The sequence below is a fragment of the Notolabrus celidotus genome, chromosome 23 (assembly GCF_009762535.1).
Source record: "Notolabrus celidotus isolate fNotCel1 chromosome 23, fNotCel1.pri, whole genome shotgun sequence".
In the NCBI taxonomy this organism is placed as follows: domain Eukaryota; kingdom Metazoa; phylum Chordata; class Actinopteri; order Labriformes; family Labridae; genus Notolabrus; species Notolabrus celidotus.
The window spans coordinates 13,219,965-13,242,356 of record NC_048294.1 but is presented as its reverse complement, the minus strand read 5'-3'; the positions used below and the strand labels follow the sequence as shown (position 1 = coordinate 13,242,356).

The 22,392-nt window shown below is 39.5% G+C and overlaps 1 protein-coding gene across 4 annotated transcripts in view; it reads right to left on the bottom strand.

Annotated features, from left to right (window-relative positions):
- LOC117807546 (glucosidase 2 subunit beta-like) overlaps window positions 1–22,392 on the bottom strand; it is a 182,967-nt gene that overhangs the window by 92,423 nt on the left and 68,152 nt on the right. For 3 of the 4 annotated variants that reach the window (XM_034676867.1, XM_034676868.1, XM_034676869.1), the window contains one exon: window positions 11,509–11,578. In XM_034676867.1, the coding sequence (XP_034532758.1) occupies window positions 11,509–11,578 (70 nt within the window). Of the gene's footprint in view, window positions 1–2,396; window positions 3,350–11,508; window positions 11,579–22,392 lie in introns of those variants that run through there. The other variant, XM_034676870.1, reaches the window with a different exon arrangement.

Sequence of the window (22,392 nt, the reverse complement as noted above, 5' to 3'; positions counted from 1 at the left end):
TTTAAAGTTTTAAATGGGCTTTCCCCTCCATCAGTGCTCAAATTTATAAAAAGAAAACCAATATGATAAATACTAAATACTAAACCAAATTCATCCGAATGGTAGTGTCTGTCAGAGGCACACAGTCCTGGAACAAACTACCAGCACACATTAGGGAGCTTGAGCACTACTGTACCTTTAAAAAAACAGTTCAACATTGGTTAAAAACAAGCCAGTCATGTACTCATGAATAATCTGTTTTCTCACTTGATGCCCGTTCCCGGGGCTTTGGCCTCACCTTCCATCCTGTTTTTATAATGTCACAAACGTTTTGTATGTAAAATCTGTTTGTAAGTCAGTTCGTGTAGTGTCCTGTTAACTGTTTTGTGACACCCTGTAGTTTTAAAACTTGTTGTTTTATGTTTTATGTGAGAACCTGCCTTAGGACTACGGATGAAATTTAGCTATTGTGCTAATTCTGGCATATTTACATTGAGGCATTGAAATGTTGATTAATGTGCATTGTCCTAATCAAATAAACTCTAATTAAATTAAATTAAACACACATCACTTCTGGTGTGGACACGTTTTTATTTTGAAATGTGAGTTAAAGAATCAGTCTTAAAAGTATACATATACATGTGAAGATAGCCTAAGTTTGGCTTTTTATTTGATTACAGTTATGTTCTAAAAGAATGTAACATTATATGATTCATGCAAATATTCTATGGCAACTAATGTCAATTGCTTCAATGAATATGCTGAGCAATACTAACTGAAGTCTAACTCTTGGATCCATGTATGGTGTTTTCTTTCGTTAGTCCCTTTCAAACCTAAATCAGAGACATAAAGATACGGCTTAGTTTGGGAGGGGGTTGAAAATGTTTAACCCAAAACTATAAGGCCCATATGGGATGACATTGGAAAAAAAACATTTGTGGTCATGAGAATTCATGGCCACAATTGACTAAAATCAATTAGCATTCATATTTCTTTCTCATACACCCTACAGTTATGCAGCGCAAGCTTTTTCCACTGTTGCTTACACACTTTTCTGTTTTTCTGTTTTCTTTTTAAAAACAGAAAAACAGGAAAACACTTCTGTTTCTTTGTCTTTCTGGTTTGATTTTGAAGTAGCATAAGGAAAGAAAGAACAATACACAAATTATCTTTGTTGTGTATGCACAGTTAGGTCTCCAGCAGTGTTATGTATACACCCTGTGTGCAAATGAAAATGTTTTTTAGAAAACTGAACCAAACTTCCAAAAGGTTTAAAAAAAACACTGAATTCCTCCTCATACAGCTGCAGACTAAACAAGAACTCTGCATTTTAGTCACAGTCTTGTAAATAACAGTTGTGTCAATTTAAGTTTGAGTTAACATTTACACTCTCCGAGCATGTTTGAGCGGATTCAGCACAGTGAGCAGAAATGCTGACAGCTGGTGTGAGAAAAAACTTATGAATACCAAATGATGTTTAAAATGTCATATAAACCACCAAAACAAAGGGCATGGGAGCACGTCTCAACTGAATAATTAATGTAGCAATGTTACGAGCTCATAAATAAGTGACATGTTTCACACCAGGAGCAAAAAACATTATTGAGGAGGGAAACTTTTTGAATGAAAAAGTCATAGTAAAAAAAATAAACAACCATGAACGTCGAGTGCGCAATCATATCTTGGACATTTATCTTGGCATGGTATATTTAAGAAGCCTTGAAACTATCCAACTTTAAGAGGTCTGTATAGGCAGGTAATTATACGCCACCATTTCAGGGATGGTGTCTTTTTGTTAGACTTTTCATAAGATAATATAAATATGTACATGTCCATGTACAAATTAATATATGCAAATATGAAAATTTCAGCTGCTGTTACTTACATATATTATACTACTTATACCACACTTTTTCAGAGTAAGCTGGAGCTTTTGGCACTGGCAGGACTTCATTTAGCCATCATACAAGACTGCAAGCAGCGCTACTTTCGAAAGACTCAAACTTCATTAAGTTAGCTTTAAAGCTAGCTAGTTAGCAAGCTAGGTGACACTACTTTTTTCCCCAAATGTTGTGAATTCATTTTAAAATTGATATATGGTTAAAAACAACTGAACGTGCATTAGACGATGAAAAAATAATTTCCAGTATTAGAGATGATGGGGAAAAAATCCCTAAAATCTACCCTAAAATCAGACTGGGCAGAATGTACAACTTCACAAACTTAAAGCAAGAATAGAAACGCACTAGACCGCTCCCAACCCCCACCCTCTTTTTTATTTTATTTTTATTATTATTATTATTATTATTATTGTTATTATTATTTTCTTGCACTGTTATTTTGTTTTTTGTTGTTTTGAGTTTGAATTATTTTATTGTTGTCATTTTTCATTTAATGTATGGAAAAAATATGGGGGAAAAATGCAATTTACTTGAAAGTAGAGTGATTTGGAAAGTTGCAATTGTTTTGCATGTAATAAAGTAATAAAAAAAGAACATTTTAAATTTGTATATTCATTGGCAAAGATCTCACTGATATCATTGTAAGCTATATATGTCCCACTAAAGACCAGGAAGATTAACAGGAGAAGCAAAAGTGCCAAAAGTACTATTTCATTCAGTTCAGGCATAATTGTGATAACTCTGGTGTTAATTCCACCAATGACACTTACATTGACCAATTGAAAAATCTAGCTTTATAACTGTTTGTCCTTTATTCACCCTGACGTAGTGCTCATTACCCAGAATTCGTTCTGAAAATAACAGCCATGTTGTTTTCTAGGGATCAAAATGCACACTAAAATGCACGTACTATACTACATATTATTATGTGACATAAATACAACAACAGAAGGTTTCTAGAGAGTCCTGCTACCACCCAATTTAAGTGTGAAGTGCATTTAAATGTATATTTGGAGCAATCCTGCTCTGTACAGAGTGAACCAGGCTCAAATGTATTTCTTTCTTACTATTGTAACAGATTCACTTCATACCACTTATAGCAAACAACTGCTTTGAATAACTGGTATTCAGGCTGCCTGTCTTCTACAAAAGCACAAAGTCTTTGTTGTGCCAGCAAGCGAGCCAGTGAGGTCACAGCAAAGTCATTTATCTCTGTTGAGATGGAAATTAACTTCTGCCTCCAAGCAATTCAACCTAGCAAGCACCCTGCAATGCTGCTGACCTCTCGGGCAACATGTGTGAGGCAAAAAATAGCATGATGGAGGACGTGTGAGTCCAGCAGATTAGCATCATGTTGTTGATATGACATACATTCCCGGGGAAAATGAGAAAATCTTCCAGCCATTTCAGCTGCAGGATGAAGATTGGAAAGGAGGGGAACGCTGAGTGCTTCCAAGCCGGTGAAAGAGCTGAAAAATATTGCACATGTTGGATATCCATGAGTATTAAATCATTTCATGAGATTCTAAATTTTACATGTAATGAGAGTCTCTGTCTGCATAGAGCTAAACATAGAAAATGATGTTGCACTTCCCTCATGTGTAATCAATTTGGGCATCCTGTCCAAATGGATTCCACCCACCCATTAATTGTAGTTATGATATCATTGCTCCGCCTGTCGAGACAACCACAGACAAATCTGAACATGTACATGTAAGAGAATCCATGTTTGTAAGTAATTCCATGGAAGTAAATATAACTTAGAAAAAGAAAAAAGAAAGTACTTCTACAAATAACGAAGATTCTGTCGTAATAAAAAGAAGCAGCTTCAGGCTGAAACGTGTCACTCAATGTGAAAACTGTTGTCGATGTTACAAGTAGATCTGTCAGAGATGAGAGAAATGAGGTCAAAGAAAGAAGGAAGAATGTGTCAAAACAAGAAGACTTTCTCTTTTTGAGAAGGTTCTTATTTTTTACTTTATTTCTTTAATGCCTACAGTCTTCAGTTAGCTGAATGGTTAATAGATTATCAGGTAACTTTAGCAGCACATGATCCAATGTAAATTGTGTACACACATCTTAAAATAATTGTGTTTGTTGATAAATCTAAATCCATTTTGACCTTATTACCCACACACCTGAGAAGAAATAGTGATTCTGAGTGATACACATGTTTTGGTAAACACCAATGAATAATATATAAATTAAGTATTTCTGCTGTTTTCTACTGAACTGTTACAAATGACTAAGATTTACCTACAGATTAAACTAACTAAGTCTTATATTTAACCCTCACTACCCACAAACTACCCATGTTAACAATGGATCCACTAGAAGGTGCTTGAGAAAACCAGTCACACACAGACCCTCACTTCAACATCAGTGCCGTCCCACTGACATTCACGCCTTGTTTCCACTAACAGATGTGACTTGTGTTCAAAGATAAGTAAAAATACAGATAAAATGGATGTATAACAACTTGGTACTGCAAAATTTGTTCCAAATCCATAAAGTTCCAGCAAATGTGCAAAAATATGGATGAAATTATTCAGAGTATGGGCATACATGACCTTCTAAGAGTAGTACAAATCCCAGGCTATGTATGGAAATGTTTTAATGTCTCCAATGCTAAAAGTTACAATCTGGTTCCCAACCACAGAAGACTTCTAATCCTAAAAAAGTCCAGATTTGCCAGCTTCAGGCAATTTATATTGATGGCAACATTGTTTTCTACAGCTAGATTTAGCTGTTTATTATGTTGTAATCACAGACTAGTCATCTTCACTTACTGTTACTTGAAAAGAACACATTTTCAGATTATAATTACAGAGTTCGACATCAAAAAGTTGCATTTGTAGCTCTGAACTATCACAAACTTGTGGTAGCTTTTGTCTGCTCATCCACACACCGGCTCACAAGCCTGAAGAGATCAATTTCCTGAGCTCTGCTCTCTTTTGTGTGGCCTCAGAGATTCTGCTAGAGGGGATAATTGTTGTCTTCCATACACTGGCGCCAGCTGTAGGGACTCACCTGGAAAAGTACATGCAATATAGTGCAGAGAAATCAATTCTGTACAACAGCGCTAATTGGGCTCTCAGCAGAGAGCGAGGAAATGGCCTCAGCTCACACCCATTTCTGCAATCCAGAGAAGATGAAGGGCAGCAATTGAATGTGACATGCAGGACTGTGAATCCCATAGTTACCAATGAAAAAAGCATATCTGCAAATAGCATACAGTGAGATTTATCTGCTCAGCTACAGATAGAATTCAAGTCTGTCCAGCTGCACTGTTGCACATAATATGCTACACTTTACCCGTAGTTCATAACCACGTTTTAACATTTTTTAAATACAGCTCTGTTTTGCTTCTTTTTGCTCCTGTGGTCCGAGAATCTTTTTCTCACTTACTGAAAGCAAGCAGCGTAGTAATACAGTAGCTTATCTAGCAGAGCTGCAAACTGTTTCAAAGAGTCTGACATGCTAGTCAAACAATCGCTGGATTTCCCTGCAGACCTCCACCAGCATGGTAAAAACTTAGCTCGGCTTACAACACCTGGGATTTATTGCACATCTTTCAGTGATACAACTGCATGTAAGACAAGTATCTACAGGGTCATGGAGCGTCACTGTCTGTCAAACAATAATGAAGAGTTCATCAAGTGTAAGCAGAAAAAAACTACATTTAATGAACTTTATACGGATAGATTTAAATGGGAATAACTGAGGACATGACAGTGTTAATGGTGCATAATGAAGAAGTGGGTAAACAGACTGTCAAGTGTTCATGTAAAGCACATTGACTCACATATTCTGCATTTAAGTTATCTCACAACAAAGCAGCTCATTGGAGGAATACACAACTACAATTTACATGTAGGAATCTTACAGTTTTTAGTGTTGATGCTGAGTTCATTCATATGAAAGGTAAGAAAATAGCTTGTTATTACTGTGCTTTTTGTTTAACATTGCATCTACTGTTGTGATCTTATGTTATTTTTTCATCATGTTTTCTGGTTTCCTTGCTTTGTGAGGCACTCTGTGCTACATATTAGGAAAGGTGCTATTCACAGTAAATAAAGGTGAGTTGTGTGGGCTGAGAATATCAAATGTTTTTCATTTGTTTTGCTTTAACAAACTTCGTCCTTAATTGCCGTTAAACTGTGAAAAAGAAACATGGCGCGACAAGGTACAGGATTGCTAATTGGACATTCAGCTTTAGATGCAATTCCAGTCTCATACTCCTTTGTTGGAATATCTCCACACCATGCATACTGTCTGTTCTGATTCTTGTCTAAGCATAAACCCTAGTTCTGTAAAATTATAGGCCAAAACAGTGGCTTGATGAAAGCCATTCTGGATATTCAGTTTACTCTGTATACTGCTAAGATATGCTTGTTGTAATGTTAGCATGAGTAGCAGGAGAGTTGTAATACTGTAGTCTCCTTCACTCTGCATTTAAGCTATGCAGCAGCGACTGTAGCATCAGTTGGACAACTTACAAAGCTAACCTAAGTCACATTACTTGGTGTGTCATTATCTCTTCTAATGTGAAGACGAGGACATGTGTACATGAGTATATGAATGTGAGAGCTGTAACAGGTTCATGGGAAGTCATTATATTAATGTATTCTGAATTTTATACATCTTTTTCTGAACTCTTTTGTGTTTGATTTGAGTTTGTGAAGCACACTGAGAGTAGATTTGTATGACATGTGATATACATGTCATACAGTTCAATAAAATTAAACTGAATTAAATAGTTTTATTTCAGCAGGGGCAGATCCAGAGGCATGACAGGGGGTGTCCCCCTCCCAAATGACATTGGTCACCAAAGGTGCCAACCTTAAATCCTAAACTATGATTGGCTATTTGCCTTGTCAGAGGCAGGACTTAGCAACCATCGACTCTATACAGTAAAACATGGTTGTAGTCTTAGTGACATACCCCATGGGTTTCTGAAGAGGAGTTATATAGCCTATCAGTCCTGGTTGCCATATTGGAAATCATCATTTTTGGTCGACCTAGCAAGAGGCAAAGAGGTGGAATTGAGGCCCTTTATCTCCTTGCTAACAGCTACAGTGTGCTTTATTGTCAGTCTAGTTCTTAAAAAAGCAAAATTTGCAACCTTTATATCTTTGAAACTATTGACTTAACAAAAAAATCACACCCTGTACAATGTGTGCGAATAGAGACATAGTACCAGGGCTTTTTAGCATGGGTGTGTATGTACCTAATGGGCTTTTGGAGCCACCCTCAAGTGGACACTCTAGGAACTGCAGTTTTAGCACTTCCGCATTGGCTTTATTTCTCAGAACCAGAAGTTGCTGCTAGTAGTTCTTCTTTGCACTTCAATTTTGATAGCTTTAATAATTTAGCTTAGAAGTTTTAAAGGTTGTCAATCTTTTGTGTTAGTTTTTAACATAAAGAATATAAGATGGGCCACCCAAGTCAAAACAGTCTGGATCCGCCCCCTGTATATGAAGTCACTAGTTGGTAGAAATTTGCTATGGACCAACACTCTTTTCAACAGCAAACACAATATCATATATATTTCACTAGAATCACACATTCCAAGTTGAAGCTTGGGGCGCTTCAGCTTTTGAGATTATTGTTAGCATGTTTTGGTCGGTACAAAGAGAATATTTCAGTTTCAGTAGTGAGCTACATTACATCTCATTTAAGAACTGTCAGAGTCAACGTCTGTAATTGTGTGCTGTTAATTTGATTTTTAAACACTTTTACAGTATGACGTATATTGCTGCTCACTCTTCACGTCAACAATTCACCCTCACAGAATACATTTAAGCCTTTTTGACTGTGAAACCACCAGGAAATTGTCCGACATCCTTCATTACCTCATTCTAAAAGAAATGACTGATATAGTTGCTGGTGGCTGCTCAGTGTTTGCACTGTAAGCTAGCTTCTATGGCTGGGATTTAGTCTCTCTCCCCCCTCTCTCCCTTTCTTTCTCTTTCAGACTCTGAATCAGCAGGTCCCTTCGGTAAACAAGGCAGAGTGATTGTTGGATTTGCATATTCCTGAATAAATCATATTGCATTTCTGCGATAAGCAGCGCACTACTGTTTGCTAGCTTTTTTTCCCCTCCTCCTTTTTTTCCTCTCCTCCTCTCTTCTCTCTACACCATTCACGCACACTGCCACGAATTAACCCTGCTCACGAGGGACCGTGGCGAGCGAGGAAAGTGCTGCTCAAAATTCATGTTTTTCGGCGCTGGGAAGAAAAAAAAACCACGCCATTGGCCCTTGGTGGGGGCCTGGGCTGCCAACTACGTGGATGGTTAATCAGGCCTGATAATGATGCATGCCCATGTCCGCCACCAAGGACAGGGATGGCTGCCGAGCTCAATGGTGGGAGATGTGTTTGAGGGGGGGTAGAAAGCCTGGGAGGAGAAGGAGGTGGAGATTAAAGAGAGTGAAGCTACAGAAGATTGGAGAGATGGAGGTGGAGAGGAGAAATGGGAAGATAAATAGTGGAGGAGGACTCCCAGAGATGAGTCTATGAAGGAATGCTAAAGACGTTGGGGTAAGGTTATTCAGTGTGGGTGCAAATGACTGTTTGTGTGTGTGTAAAGCATATGGACATGTGTGCGTATTCACATCAGTGTGTCTAATGGGGCTGGGGGAAGTGGTTCTCAATATGAGCCCATCTACACACTGTAGCCCCTTTTTAATTACAGCCCTGGCATGCTAAAGAAGAAGCCGAAAAAAAAACTCCATTAAAACTGCAAGTAGGCCTCAGCCTTTTCCCCCATCAGTTCAGCTGATGACTGCTTTTTTCCTCTTGCCCCCCCTCATTCCCCTCACTTCCTTCAGAGAATTGGGCTGGTGGTATTTTGGCTGTGAAAAGGAAACCGTCGGACGGCAGGGGCATGAATATTCCAAATGACTAATGTTGCACATGCTTATTTTTGACATATCTGGCTTCCGCGGGGAAATAAAACACTTCTAATGCAGGGGGACCATCTGTTATCTGTTGCTGGTGTTTCAGAGCAGGCGGGCTCGGTGTGCACACACAGGCATACAGACACACGCGCAAGTAGACGGATCGACACGTTCTCACACAGCAGGAGGGCGTGCGCAGACAGCGACACACATGTACTCACAGCTGAATCCGTTGGGAGGATGCACAACAGACAGGCTCTAAACTCCTATACAAATTGAACACACCTTTTTTTTTTAAATCAGTGTGTTTGTCAAATGTGCGGTAAATCTCGAGCTGTAAGGTGACAGGGAATGCACACACTTTTTTATGCTAGCCATAAATACCCAGGCCTGTCTCCTCGCAGCAGCTGGAGCGGGATAATATGTTCGTGGTGTGAAGGGGGGAATAAACTAGCTGCATCACCTTGAAAACAGAACACGAAGCACACAAACAGGCTTCCTACATCAGCCACACATCTACACGAGGTGCAGCCGCTCTCAGATGTGTTTGGAAATGTGGCCAAAGGAAGAGACGAATGGTAAACAAAGCTCTCTCTTATGCATGGATAATCTGTTTGTTATTTTCAGACAATAGCCAAGCTTCTGCGTATGCTGAAAAACTTCTCTTCAAGCAGCAGAATATTTTGGATGGCTTTATTAGCTGTGGGATTTGCTTTTAACTTCCATGCATGTACATTTCAACAGCAATGTGAGGTACTTAACGGATTCCTGGTGGTATAAAATGAAGCAAAACTAAGACCTACTTTCTCCCAATCAATTGTATCATTACTAACAATAAAAGATGACATTGTTTTATCACATGCCCGACTTGGAACCAGTCCGTAAACATCGTCAATCACTGTCTGATGACACTGTGCGATATATGCATTGGGATCTTGAATCCAAACTTTCCAGCAATTCTGGTGAAGCCAGCAGCAACACCGGAATGTGCTACACAACTTCCAGCCAAGAACTCTCTTTTTCATACAAAATATTCATTGCAAATGCACCCCATGTAGGAGCCCTAGTTCATCTGTTTCAAGTAGGTCTCAGTTTTACTGTAAAAAGTATGTTACACAGAGGCTTCACCCTGTCTTACTTCAGCAGTATGAAGCTTCAAAAGAAACCTATTTTTCTTGTGATTTACTTACATCTAATTGGTCTCAAGTTACATTATGATTCAGATTTGTACAAAGTAAAAATGCTAGCTTTGTCAGGTCTGTCCTCCAGTGTCTGGATTTTTGTACGACACCAGAGTTGCACCATGTAGTCTTTGGGACAAACTGCACCCTCTTATTAGCCTGGCATTGCACGACCAGTTCACTTTGGTGAATGGGTCAGGATCTGAGTGGCATTGCTCAGAGTGGCAAAAAAAGTAACAAAGAGTGGCAATACATCCCCATGGTTTAAAAGAGCTGCAATAATGGATTCAACGGACCCCCACTACGGCGGAAGCTGCCATTGTGGTTATGTACTAAAAGATTATGTTGTCATCCTATAGAACCCGCCCCGTACCTAAATAAAGGACTATGATTGGTCTGGTGTATCTGAAGTCACTAGGAAATAGTTTTAAATGAAAACAGCTCCAGACCTACCTGCTAGCTTAAATGAATATGAGCGTCCCTCGCACATCAACTTTTACCCAGACTGTCTTTAACTCCTTTGAAAGTTACTATTATCAATTAGCTTTTGAAACAATATTGGGTTTACAAATACTACATATTATAAGCTAATACATCTTTGAAAGATATTTTAATTCTTTGGTTAAAATCCTCGAGTTATTTAAAAAGTTAAAACATGAGAAAGTCAGTTGAGATTCCTATAATTCTATAACATGGTAAATTACTGCTAATAGTAAATACAACCACATAAAAATCAAACTGTCCTTGTTTATATCTGTAAAAATAACCAAAGAAGAAGAAGAAAGGAACAATAAGAGGAAGAATACTTAAATTAAACACAACTGGTCAAGTGGGAAAAACTTGAACAGATTCTCTTCAGTCAGCATCAGGCTGTGGTGTACCACTAGGTTCAATTGTAGGCCCACTTTTGTTCTACAGCAACAGGCTTCTGAAGTGTTCCTGTTTGTGTGAATATCAAAGTGACTAGTTATAGCCTTTCTTCAGAGTCAGAGTAACCATTGAATTCAACATCTGTATATCTCTCTGACAAAATACCTGTAATGCAACAACTTAGTGCCTAATCATTTGTCCACTTAGACTTGGATAAGTGTTATTTTCACTGTCAAATTGTGTTGTCCTCTGCTTCCCTACAAGTTTTTAAGCCACTTTAATGTTATTGATACTGTATAACTACAACAAGCTATTGCCTACCTTTCACAACACACCACTACCTTCAGTGCAAATGGCCTTCACTACACCTTGTGTGAGCTTTTTGTTGCCTCATATAGTCATGTGTGTTCATTTGTTTTGAAGAAGGTGTTGCTTATTAGCCTTAATAAAATGATATTCCATTAGCATTAAGCTAAAAGTCATGCCAAGTTTGTGACACAATAAAACATTCATTTAATTCCAAGGATGAACTCCTGCATATCAAAACGTCCACACATAGGCTTGTAATGTAACTAGATCCTGTGGTTAAAGCCTCATAAACAAAAGGGGGAGGTTATATTGGGACCAAGAGAGCAGTAAGGTTGGAGGGGTCAGTGAGTAGGTTTAATAACTTACCTCTGTCAGCTGCCTGTAAGTGCGGATCTTCCCCCACAAGACCGCCCGCTGCATCATGCGCGTCTTTGATCTACAAGCACCAAATGGAAGGAGAGAGGGGCAGAGAACAAGGTCAGAGGATCCATACACGTATAAGACCTTGGGTATCACCTGCATTAATGTATGAAGCTACAACAAAAGCATGTGTTTGTGTGTGTGACAGCGAGAGAAAGTGATCACTTCAGCTCAAGTCCATGACTCTAATACGAACCTCCCAGCAGACGTTTAAAGACGCTGTGTGCTTGATGTTGCAAAAAGAAAAAAAAAGGTTCCTTTCTGTGCTCTAGGAGGCTCCCAGGAGCCTTTGAGAGACAGTTTAATGATGAAAGACAACATGCCTGGATGCAAGCGTTCTGTTTTAAGGTCGCTGGGGAGAAACAGGCAGAGCCAAAACAATTTTAGGTCTTTAAATTTCCTTTTTTAAGATGCCACGTTCATTTAGAGAGATCCAAGTCACGTTGTGGATCCTCACCTTGTGGAAGGTTTTAAGGAGATAATCGCTAAATCCTTCTGAGAGTAAATATTTTCCACTGCTAAGCTGTAGCTTCAAAATATTGGTATACCCAACATCAAAATATTGACATTTATCTCTAGCTGGGAATCTACCTGGGGTAAGAGAAATGTGTGTTATTACAGTTGTGCTACATTCCGTTGTTGATGCTTGTAGGCATTCTCTATTGTGAATTGTAGAAGAATGAAAATATGGAGCAGAGCATCACATCTTTCCAGAGTTTTCATGATATTAAAGAGGACTAAACGTGACAACATTCCCACATATGGGTCTGATCTGATGAATTGTCGCAGACTGACTTTTTTTTTTCTCTCTCTATCACTGGAAACCAGACTGTAAATTCAACTGTGCGAGTGAGAGAAGTTGCCAAATGCAACGTGACTCACCACGGCTGAGGAGGGGAAAAAACCTGCTTAAGATCACTGTGACATCCCAGGCTGTATTTGCAGTTTGGAAAATGCATAAAGATGGGACTGAATCCAGTTGTGAAAGTTGTCATGCCATCTTTAAAAATGTCAGAGTACAAAGTCTTCTAAAATGATAATCCACAAGTGTTATTCCCATGATGTTTTCTTGCCACATGTAAACATCAGAAATAGGATATCTGTTGATCCAGAAAATGATCAAGAAGCTCTGTGTTGTTGCTGTTTATCCCTTTAACATTGTGGTTTAAGACATTTTGTAATTCCTAAAGGAAAGCCCTGACAAAGATAAGGAGATAATTCAGTGACTTACCCTTTTCAATTTACACAAATACCAAATAGAAGATGAAAACAAAGTCATTCAAAAGTGATGCTGTACCAATCACACTACTCGCACCATAGTGTGTCCATTCGCTGACCATCTTCACATTTATCTTTTGGCATCTGCATTAAATAGCCTTCAACTTTAAATGAACTACACCATCTCTCATTGGTTCTCTCTGCTACCTGTGGTCAGAGATAGCACAACAACTACGTCCTTCATACGTCCCGCCCGGTAATGCATTAAGTGAGGGGCAAAGTCTCACGTTACAAACCTCTCGTGCTGCTGTTTTAAAAGTTATGTGCAGCTGGTTGCTGCTGATGTCCTTCTGCGTTTAGTTTGGGGTTGTGCAAAATGCTACATCAAGGATCACCTGTCATGCTAACATAATATTGAGAGAAACATTTTAAAACCAGAGTTGTTATTTTGGCGTCTTTATAAAACATGTAACTAATGAATACTGTTGAAAGATCAGTCACATACAGAAAAAAGAGAAACAATAGGAGGCAGGGCGGAACAAGCTGCTGCATAGATTTTGTGTGTGTGTGTGTGTTTTCAGGGATTTGTGTGAAAATAAGGGGAGCAAATCAACGTCCTTTATGAAACACACTAAAATAAGTTGAAGGCCAAAGAAACAAGATGCATCAATCTACAAACCAACCTAATAACAAGCTAGCCTGCTAGTATAAAGATGACAAAGGTAACTGTATTTCAATACATTCAACAGAATAGGACTAGTTCTAGTCAGATAAACCAGGGGTTCCCAAAGTGGGGGTTGGGACCCCCAGGTGGGATCCCGAGACACAACTGGGGGGGTCATGAGATGTCTTCCAAAATGTTTTTTTTTTTTTTTTTATTATTTATAAATAATACATTTTACCCATTATAGCAAAAAATATCAACAAAAATAGTAGCTGGACTTGAAATAAAACCTTGAAAATAGAAAATGTAATGAGTTACCTGCCTTTCTTTTGCCAGATGACTCCTAAGTTTAGGTTAGTGAACAGTTTATTATTAAAAAGCATCAGTAGCAGAAGGTTCATTCACAACAGCACAGGAAACACAGCCACATGCTCATATAGGTAGGCTAATTTTCTACAGACCAGCTAAATGAAGCCACATTAAATCACTTTGAGGGACAGTGGGGGTCGCGGGTCTTTGCCACCTATATTTTGGGGGTCGCAGGCTGAAAAGTTTGGGAACCCCTGAGATAAACGACATACTGGAGCTTCTCTTTATTAACTCTTTCCTGTTCTGTTAACTGTTCTCTGTTATTTTCTTCACTGTTTCAGATCAGAGCAAACCAGATGACTAATGTGTAGTCAGCAGACTTTGATTTGCAGGACAAAGGTCAGTAATTTCCCTGACAAATTGTTGGTACCGCCAACTTTACAGGAATAAAGACGTAAGACAAAATTCACAAATTTACGGGAAAAAAGCTGTAAATTTACAAGATCGTAAAAAGTACAAAAACATCTGTAGAAGCTAAAAAACAAAAGGCTGTAGCCAGGTTTGTTTGATTCTTGTTTAATTCTGGATATATAACACCAACCGCCCTTTGGTTAACACTGGTTTTGAATCACTGTTAAAGTAGAAGTATCCACCTGACAATAGCCAATGCTCACCTTGCCACAGCAGCCTCAAGTCTCTTGCACACATTGTTGCACTGTGAGAGCCAGAAATAATGGAGGCATCACTCCAAGCTCAGTCCTTTCAGTCCACCAATCTTTTCACGTCCACATTATTCCCTGGTTCTTGTTTGTGTCTGACCGGTGGAGTGAGGCCTTCAAGCAGCCACATAACGCTGCTTCAAGAAATCAGCCTGCACACGGAAACAGAGTCTTGCTCTTGAAAACTGTCTGCCTTTGAAGGATCTTTATTCTCTGTTCCCCCAGCTGCCAGAGATGTGTGAAACAGCTTAGACATACAATGGGCGCACCACGGGTATTCGTCCACCGAGAGCCAGGCCCGGTAAATGAAAAGAAGGGCGCACATACCCAGGAAGTGCCTAATTAATTGACAAGCAAGATATTTCTGAATTTATAATCATCAAACAGACTTCATTTTGTTCCCCCACCACCATCCTTGCCAACCCAGCTTCCCAGGCGACTTACTTAAGAGACTTATCTTATAAATACAGCCCTAATCAAAATAAATGACTAAAAGCTCTGAGGGAGTTGAAGGCTATACGCATTTACATCAGAGGAACTGATGCAATTTAAATAGCTGCCTGTGCGCCGACTTGAGGTTCAAATCAGCAGGAATCCTACCTTATGTAATACTCTCAGTGTTGTTTTTGACTGTTGTTGTTGCTCAGTTTGGCAGACCTATATTCAAGACAGCCAAGTAGGAGAGCTCTGACCTCCTTCTATGTGCGTTAGGTTGAATTCCCTCAGCAGCTGGCTCAATTGGTGAGTGTGTCACATTTTAAGGAAACATTGTACACTCTATGTGTGTGATCCGTGCATCAGCCTGCAAAGCTGCAGAGGCAATAGATGGAAGGATGAATAAGAAGAAAGGGAAAAAGCAGCAGAAGAATAGCTTTATTTAAACTGAGTCTTTAAAAATAAGATTTAAAAAAGTGCTTTGAGAAACTAACAAAGCAGCAATACGATTCTCAGACGGCAAATGCAACAGAGAGACAGACATAGTGAGACAATATGAAGGTGAAGTTAAACCAAGAGGATAAAAGATGTAAACCGTAACAGAGAGAGGACAGAATGACTCAGGATGTGTGGGAAAAGGGAATAAATGACGGCACCATTGACACTAGTTCTACTTGTACGTTAAACAGATTATTACTATTTGTATTGTTTTAGGCCCAAAATGCGGGTCATATGTTTTCTACAACCTGTAGCCCAACCACCTGTCATTACCCTGGGCTGTAGCTCTGGTTAATAGCTACTGGGTAATCCCCAAATGCTCTACTACTTGGATGTAAACAAGCACAGATGACAGAAGGCATCACGTAGCTCAGCAGGTTTTTTAGGTATTTTGATCTTCGATCCAATTTGACTTTGATTACCCACACTGTCCATCTTTGTACGGTCGTAGACTCTCTCACTGGCTGATTTTTATTTATAAATCTGTCCTTGGACTTCTCCCTACATACTTGTGTGTACACGTGTAGAAACCTCAGCCGATATGGCCTGCGCTCTCAGGACATCATACAGTGGTAGGTCCCGAGAGTCAGAACTGAACTGGGCAAAACGGCTTTTAAATTTTCAGCCCCGTTTACCTGGAATGATGTACAGAAGGACTTGAAGCTGACACATCTTGTAACTCTGGGTGAATTCAAGTCAATCATGAAAGACAGAGAAACAAGCTCAATTGGATCTTGTGATTGCACTGTGTAATCATGTAACCATGTGAAATTGTGACTGTATTTTATTTGAATTGTTTTGTGTGCTTGTTGGGTGTTTTAACCTGTTTTGTGCTGGCATCTTGGCCAGGTCACTCTTGAAAAAGAGGTTTTAAATCTCAATGAGTCTTTTACCTGGTTAAATAAATAAAGAAGAAGACTGTGATCTTGTGTTTAGCTGAGTTATTAAATTGTGCTCCATTTGGACTGTTCTCGTACCTTTGTATGAGTTAGTTGGTCAGGGCGCGGACTTGGCCTAATGGTTAAGTTGCGGGCCCATGTTCAAATCCAATTTTTCTCGCATGTCATTCCCTCACTCTCTCCCACTTTCCTTCACTATCCACTGTCCTTACCTCTATAAAATAAAGGTGTAAAAGCCCGAAAACATAACTTAAAAAAAATAAATAATTTGGTCTGACTTTAAATGTTAATTCTAGGAAAGGAGTTGCTTCAGAAATGACTGCAATCAGGTCTTAAAACATGGCTTTTGGGGTGTTATTTCAACAGATTCACTGATTCAGTGGGCCTTAACTCTTCAAGCAGTGTTTTTAAAGGTGAGGGGCTCTGATGGAAAAAGCAAGACCCCCCTTTAAATTGGAATCCTGACTTTGGAAACCACCACTAAGGCTGTACATGAGGATATAAGGCTATGGTCTAGCTCAAGAGGAAGCAGACAGATAACTACCATGTACCAGCAGTCTATCTATGGTGTGCAGTAGAGACAAAATAGCCCATATTTCAAAAAGACACATTCAATTTAGACCCTAATTACATCGCAATTACCTGGCTACATTGAACTAGCTGAGAAGAAAGTGCTTTTCAAACTTACAGTAGTCAGGCCTGGAGAAGATAACTGTACGAATGACTACTAGTTTAACTCTGGAGATGGTGCTTATATTGATGGAAACTTGTCTTTGATGAGTGCTTTGAAGCTTGAACCAGACACCACAAATACTCCCACATCTTGAGCTGCTTGCTAAACGGTAGTAGATAGGGCAAGGTCACCATATCTCAAGAAAGGTACATCTGTGTGTCGTCTGCGTAGCAAGACAAGAAGACATTGCCGTCACAGGTAGATAGAAAAAAATTGGACCTACAATTAAACCTTGCAGTACACCACAGGTAATGGTAGTTCCTTGATGTTGACCTCAGTTTTAAGTTGGTCAATAGAAAAAAAATGTTTGACCTTCTGTCAAAAGCCGCACTGAGGTATAAAAGAATAGAATTTGTGCTCTTATATAAGATTTTCACAATATTCTCTGGTACACTGTCTTCTCGCTGTTGTGTTCTTGGTAGAAATTTCTTTAAAAATGTAACCCTGACTGATTTGAAAAGCCAGTAGCTTACAGACTGTTATAGCCCGTCTAGCTTAAGTGAAACCTGGTGATGGATGGCTCATCGGGTTTCCCGTCAGCCAAAGTTTTGATGGATATGCTGCAGCCACAAAGCCCAATACTGCAGACTGCACTGCAAAGCAACATCTCTAAGAGTATGAAAGTCCAACAAGCCCTCTGTTAAATCAAACAGGAGCTGCTACAGTAATTTAACCTTCAGGTTTCAGCTGTACCCACAACACGACCGGTGTCTCTACAGAGGCACAGAGTTTAATAGTAAATGTGGTAGCAGCACATTGTTTGCCAAGCTCCCAGAATCCACCTCTGCCTCGTGACACTGCTGCTAATGCAAACTGAACTTGAGTTTGACATTTGGGGAAGTCTCCACAGAGTTTGACTTTTGAACAGGAGGGTAGAGTGAAGGGTCGATCAGGACCCTGCGTGGACCTTTTGCAAAGCTCCTCACTCACGCCTTGTAGGTAGCCTTTGTTACATGACCATTTCAAAAAAACACTGATGCTTTTTCTTATCCGCCAGCTGAACCAGTGTTACTTGATTGAGGTTAGAGAAAGAACAACCTTTATTCTCCAGGAACAAAAACAACAATCAAATTCAACCTCTTCATCAACGTCCAGGTCACTACAGGAAGAGCTCAGTGGAAACTCCTTTCTCACATCCTCGCAACATTTCTAGATGCTGGATGATATTTGTGGCTTGTTTCGCATCACTTACATGACTATCTTTGTTCCTTATAGATCAGCATTGTCAAACCATTTGTTGTGCGTGTAAGTTCTCAAAAGTTGAGCTCCAAATGAACTCAGAAAAGAAATCGGCTTCACTTCCACAAATGATCCAAACGTCACAGGAGTTCCACGAATATAAACTGATTTTGGACTACAGTACCTGTGTTATATACTTCACAGTATGCTAGTGTGAAAAATCTTTAATTTTAAATACCAGGTGGCAGAGAAGCACTTCTCACTTGTCACAGTGGATGTGTTGAAACTTGTATGGTAGCAATAGGTTGCTTATTGGCAAGCACTCTTAAAAAAAAATATGCAGTATATATTGCTTTTTGAGGAATTTGGGGGCAAAGTGTTAATGTTAAAAATTGTGGAGAAGGGACTTATAGGAAATGACAAAAAAGTTCAGCTTTAACAGGAATTCAGCGACACAAACAGATCAAACTTTCTATGGCATCATTGTGGAGCTATTTCTACATTTTTTCTGTGTTAAAACATCTAAAGTGTTTCTCTACTTTTGTCCTTACAGCACTGAGTCAAGAATGTACTAACCTTTGAGCCACCGTCTTTGTGATGTCACTGTTCAGCCTTCAATAAGAAAAAGGACAGAACCTGCTCTACTGCTGAGTTCCTTCTCCGTCACTATTGTAAGGACTTTCTTTTCACATTGGTGGACTATGGAAACTGACGCCAATGAAAGACATTAAAGGAAAGTCCAGGATTTGGGTAAGAACTTGGGTTAGTAATTTATTCTATCATAGATCCTATTTGTAGTTTTAAGATAAGATAAGATAAGATATTACTTTATTGATCCCCCGGGGGGGAAATTCAGTTGTTACAGCAACCCAGACATAAGTAAGAAGTTTCAATAAGTACAAAATAAGTACAAAATTAAAATAAAACAAAAATAAAACAAAATAACATAAAATAAAAAAATAAAATAAAATAAAAATAAAAATAAGTAAAATAAAATAGATAAATAAAGCTAGAGTACAATTTAGATATATACAATGTTACAAATGGAATTTAAATTAAATAGAAGTAATTACAGGCAGTATTAAAAATGTTTCAGTAGTGACAGTTTGACATGGTGCGATTATGGTTGGTAATGACAAATTAAGCAATAAATAGAAGAATATTTGTATGAAATATGACCATGGGTTGTACTTAGAACAGTAATGTAATTTAACAAAATATAATATAGCAAGATAATTATATAATACAGTATATTATACATTATAATGCCAGCAGCAGTCAAGAGAGAGTTCAGGATGGGATGATGGAGTGTGACAGACAGAGCAGGGATGTTATGGATCTGTTCATGGGGGGGGGCGGTGTCAGTGGTCAGCATGGTGCAGTCTGTGGCCTCCATTACTGTTCAACAGTCCGATGGCGATGGGCACAAAGGAGCGCCTGAAGCGTTCAGTCTTGCACCGTGGTGAAATGATGCGCTGACTGAACGAGCTCCCCACCCATCAGCCACAGCTCATCATGGAGAGGGTGAGAGGGGTTGTCCAGGATGGCTCGCAGTTTGTCCATCAACCTCCTCTCAGCCACTGACTCCAGACTGTCCAGTTCTAGGCCAACCACAGAGCGGGCCTTCTTTACCAGCTTGTTGAGCTTGCTGGCCTCACCCGTCTTGATACCTCCACCCCAGCACGCCACAGCAAAGCCACAGCGCTTAAGGCTGATTTATACTTCTGTGTCGCCCCTACGCAGCAGGGGCTGACGTAGACATGAGCACAACATACTTGTGCATTGATGCGTCCGTGTCGCGCAGCAATTCTCCTCCTAAACGCCTGAGGGCAGTGTGGTCTCTGTGATAGCCGGTCGCCTGCTTCCGGCCCGCTACATCTCTGTTTACTTTTCCACAGGGATTCAGAGTGTGTTATGTTAATCTACAGCTGATACATGTTGCTGTTTATCATACAGACATGATTACATGAAGAATTGAAAGGAGGAGATGAAATACACGGCCAATGTGTAGGTATCCCGAAAGTGCTTTAAATGAGGGAAATACAATGCAGCCGAGCAAACCAATCCCAGGGCTTGCGGTCTGCGTTGATTCCTCGTGTAGTTCCATTTAGGAGGAGGTGCACATCAGCTACGTGCATAGACCTCTGCGTAGGTACGGGAGCTACACGGACCCCCAGTGTAGGGTACACCTTCGATTCGACGCAGAAGTATAAATCAGCCTTTAGTTTTAAAAGGTGATATAATCAAAAGATATCCCAATTTTTTCACTGAAATCGTAACATTTTATTGGGGGTGGGCTGCATTGGTGAAGGCAAACACCTGAATTTTTCACCCCAACTCAATCAGGAATTTTTCCTGCCAGTCCCCAAGTAAAATTTCCACAATAAGTTATGGTAAGTTGATTGAGAGAACACAAAGTGTTGGGGCTAGAGTTAGGATATTAGAAGTAGGGCTGGGTATCACCAGGTCCCTCGCGATACGATACTATCACGATATTTTGCCCACGATAATGATACTAACACGATACAGCGATTCTCCGATAATCGATATATTGCAAGAAATATCATCACGATACATCACGATATCTGTGTCACTGAAGAAATTCAGAATTTATTGACTGCACTGAATCCATTTCACAGGAATTACAAAACATTGTCAATCATTTTCACATAAACGACAGCCAAGTAAAACAAAGTATCTACTGGATATATGGTCTAAGTCAGAGGCCCTCAATAGGCGCCCCCGGGCCACACCCGGCCCGCCAGCCGCCTATTTGTGGCCTCCAAACTCTTATTCCTTCACTATATGTTTTGTCAGGTCAGTATGTGTATACCGTGACTTGTCTCCATGCCAACGATAAGCAGACAGCATGTTACTGGGTCACTTAGAGTTCACTGCTGCTAGTGCAATTTTAAACTTTCACTTCCGTTTATGGAGCAGTTCGCAAATTGGCACTTTGCTAGCTGTAGGACCCTAGAATGCACAAAAATGGCGTGTTTTAGGTTCGCTGCTGAAAGGATTCGACGGTGCATCTTTTGCATGTTTTTCTCTGCTGTTTGCTTATCCTCCGCCTTGCACCATTTTCTTTTTGTTCTTCTTTTTATTTCCTTTCAAAGAGTCCTCTACCACAGCACCAACTCTTATTCATTTTAAGCGCCATCATGTGGAGGCTTGAAGTAGTGACTCTAAATCAAAATTGTAGCAGGCTTTTGTGAGAGAACCTGTTTGGAACGGCTGCATGTTTATTGTTTAAATATCGATATTTGGCGCCAGTATATCGATGACGTACAGCAAAACGAAATCTTGCGATATATCGTAGTATTGATATTTTGGCAAACCCCTAATTAGAAGCCTGCAACTAGTACTATTAGGAGAAGTGACACATAATGGGGTGAATAAAAGAGTCCAAGGTTGAAGAAGGGGAATCAACTTTGAGACCAGAGTAGTGAAGATGTCTGCTCATCCGCCAGTTTAGACTTAGCACGTAGCATTGACTTAATTCAAAAACAGACGTTATACAGCGTAGGCCTCTGTTGCTGCATCCACCATCATGTCATGAACGTTAAACTGTGGCTTCACACGAGTGTTTTTGCTGTCACGTCCTGCTGCATAAGACTTATATCCTATTCCCCAATCACTACCTCCTCTTGTCTCACTGGGAAGACTTCACAATTAAAATTTCCAGACGTTTTTAAGTGTGCACATGTAAAAAAGGCTTAATATGTAGTATATAGTAAATAGGCCTGCACTTAGAAAGTTATTTTCTAAGAAAAGGCCGCTTAAAGTGCTGTTACTCTCCTAATTCACACCACATTCATGCACTGATAGCAGAGGATGCTATAGTAAGGGACCATCATGATTATCTGATTCCATTCATATGCATTCACACCATCCACTAAGTCACCTTGAGTAACTTGTGGTTCAGTGTCTTGCCAAAAGTCACTTCGGCATGTGGTTGTTAGAGCTGGAATCAAACCGCCAACCTTCCAAATGAGAGATTCTACCACTGAGCTGCAGCCGCCCTGCAAACCCACAAGTTTAGGCGTTGCATTGATATACAAATAAACTTGTATAAATCCTGTTTTGCAGTTTCTTAACATTTTAATTGAAACTGCATTATTAATCATAAAAAACAGCAGCATGTGTTTTTCAGTTGGTTTAAGTTAGCTTTGTTTG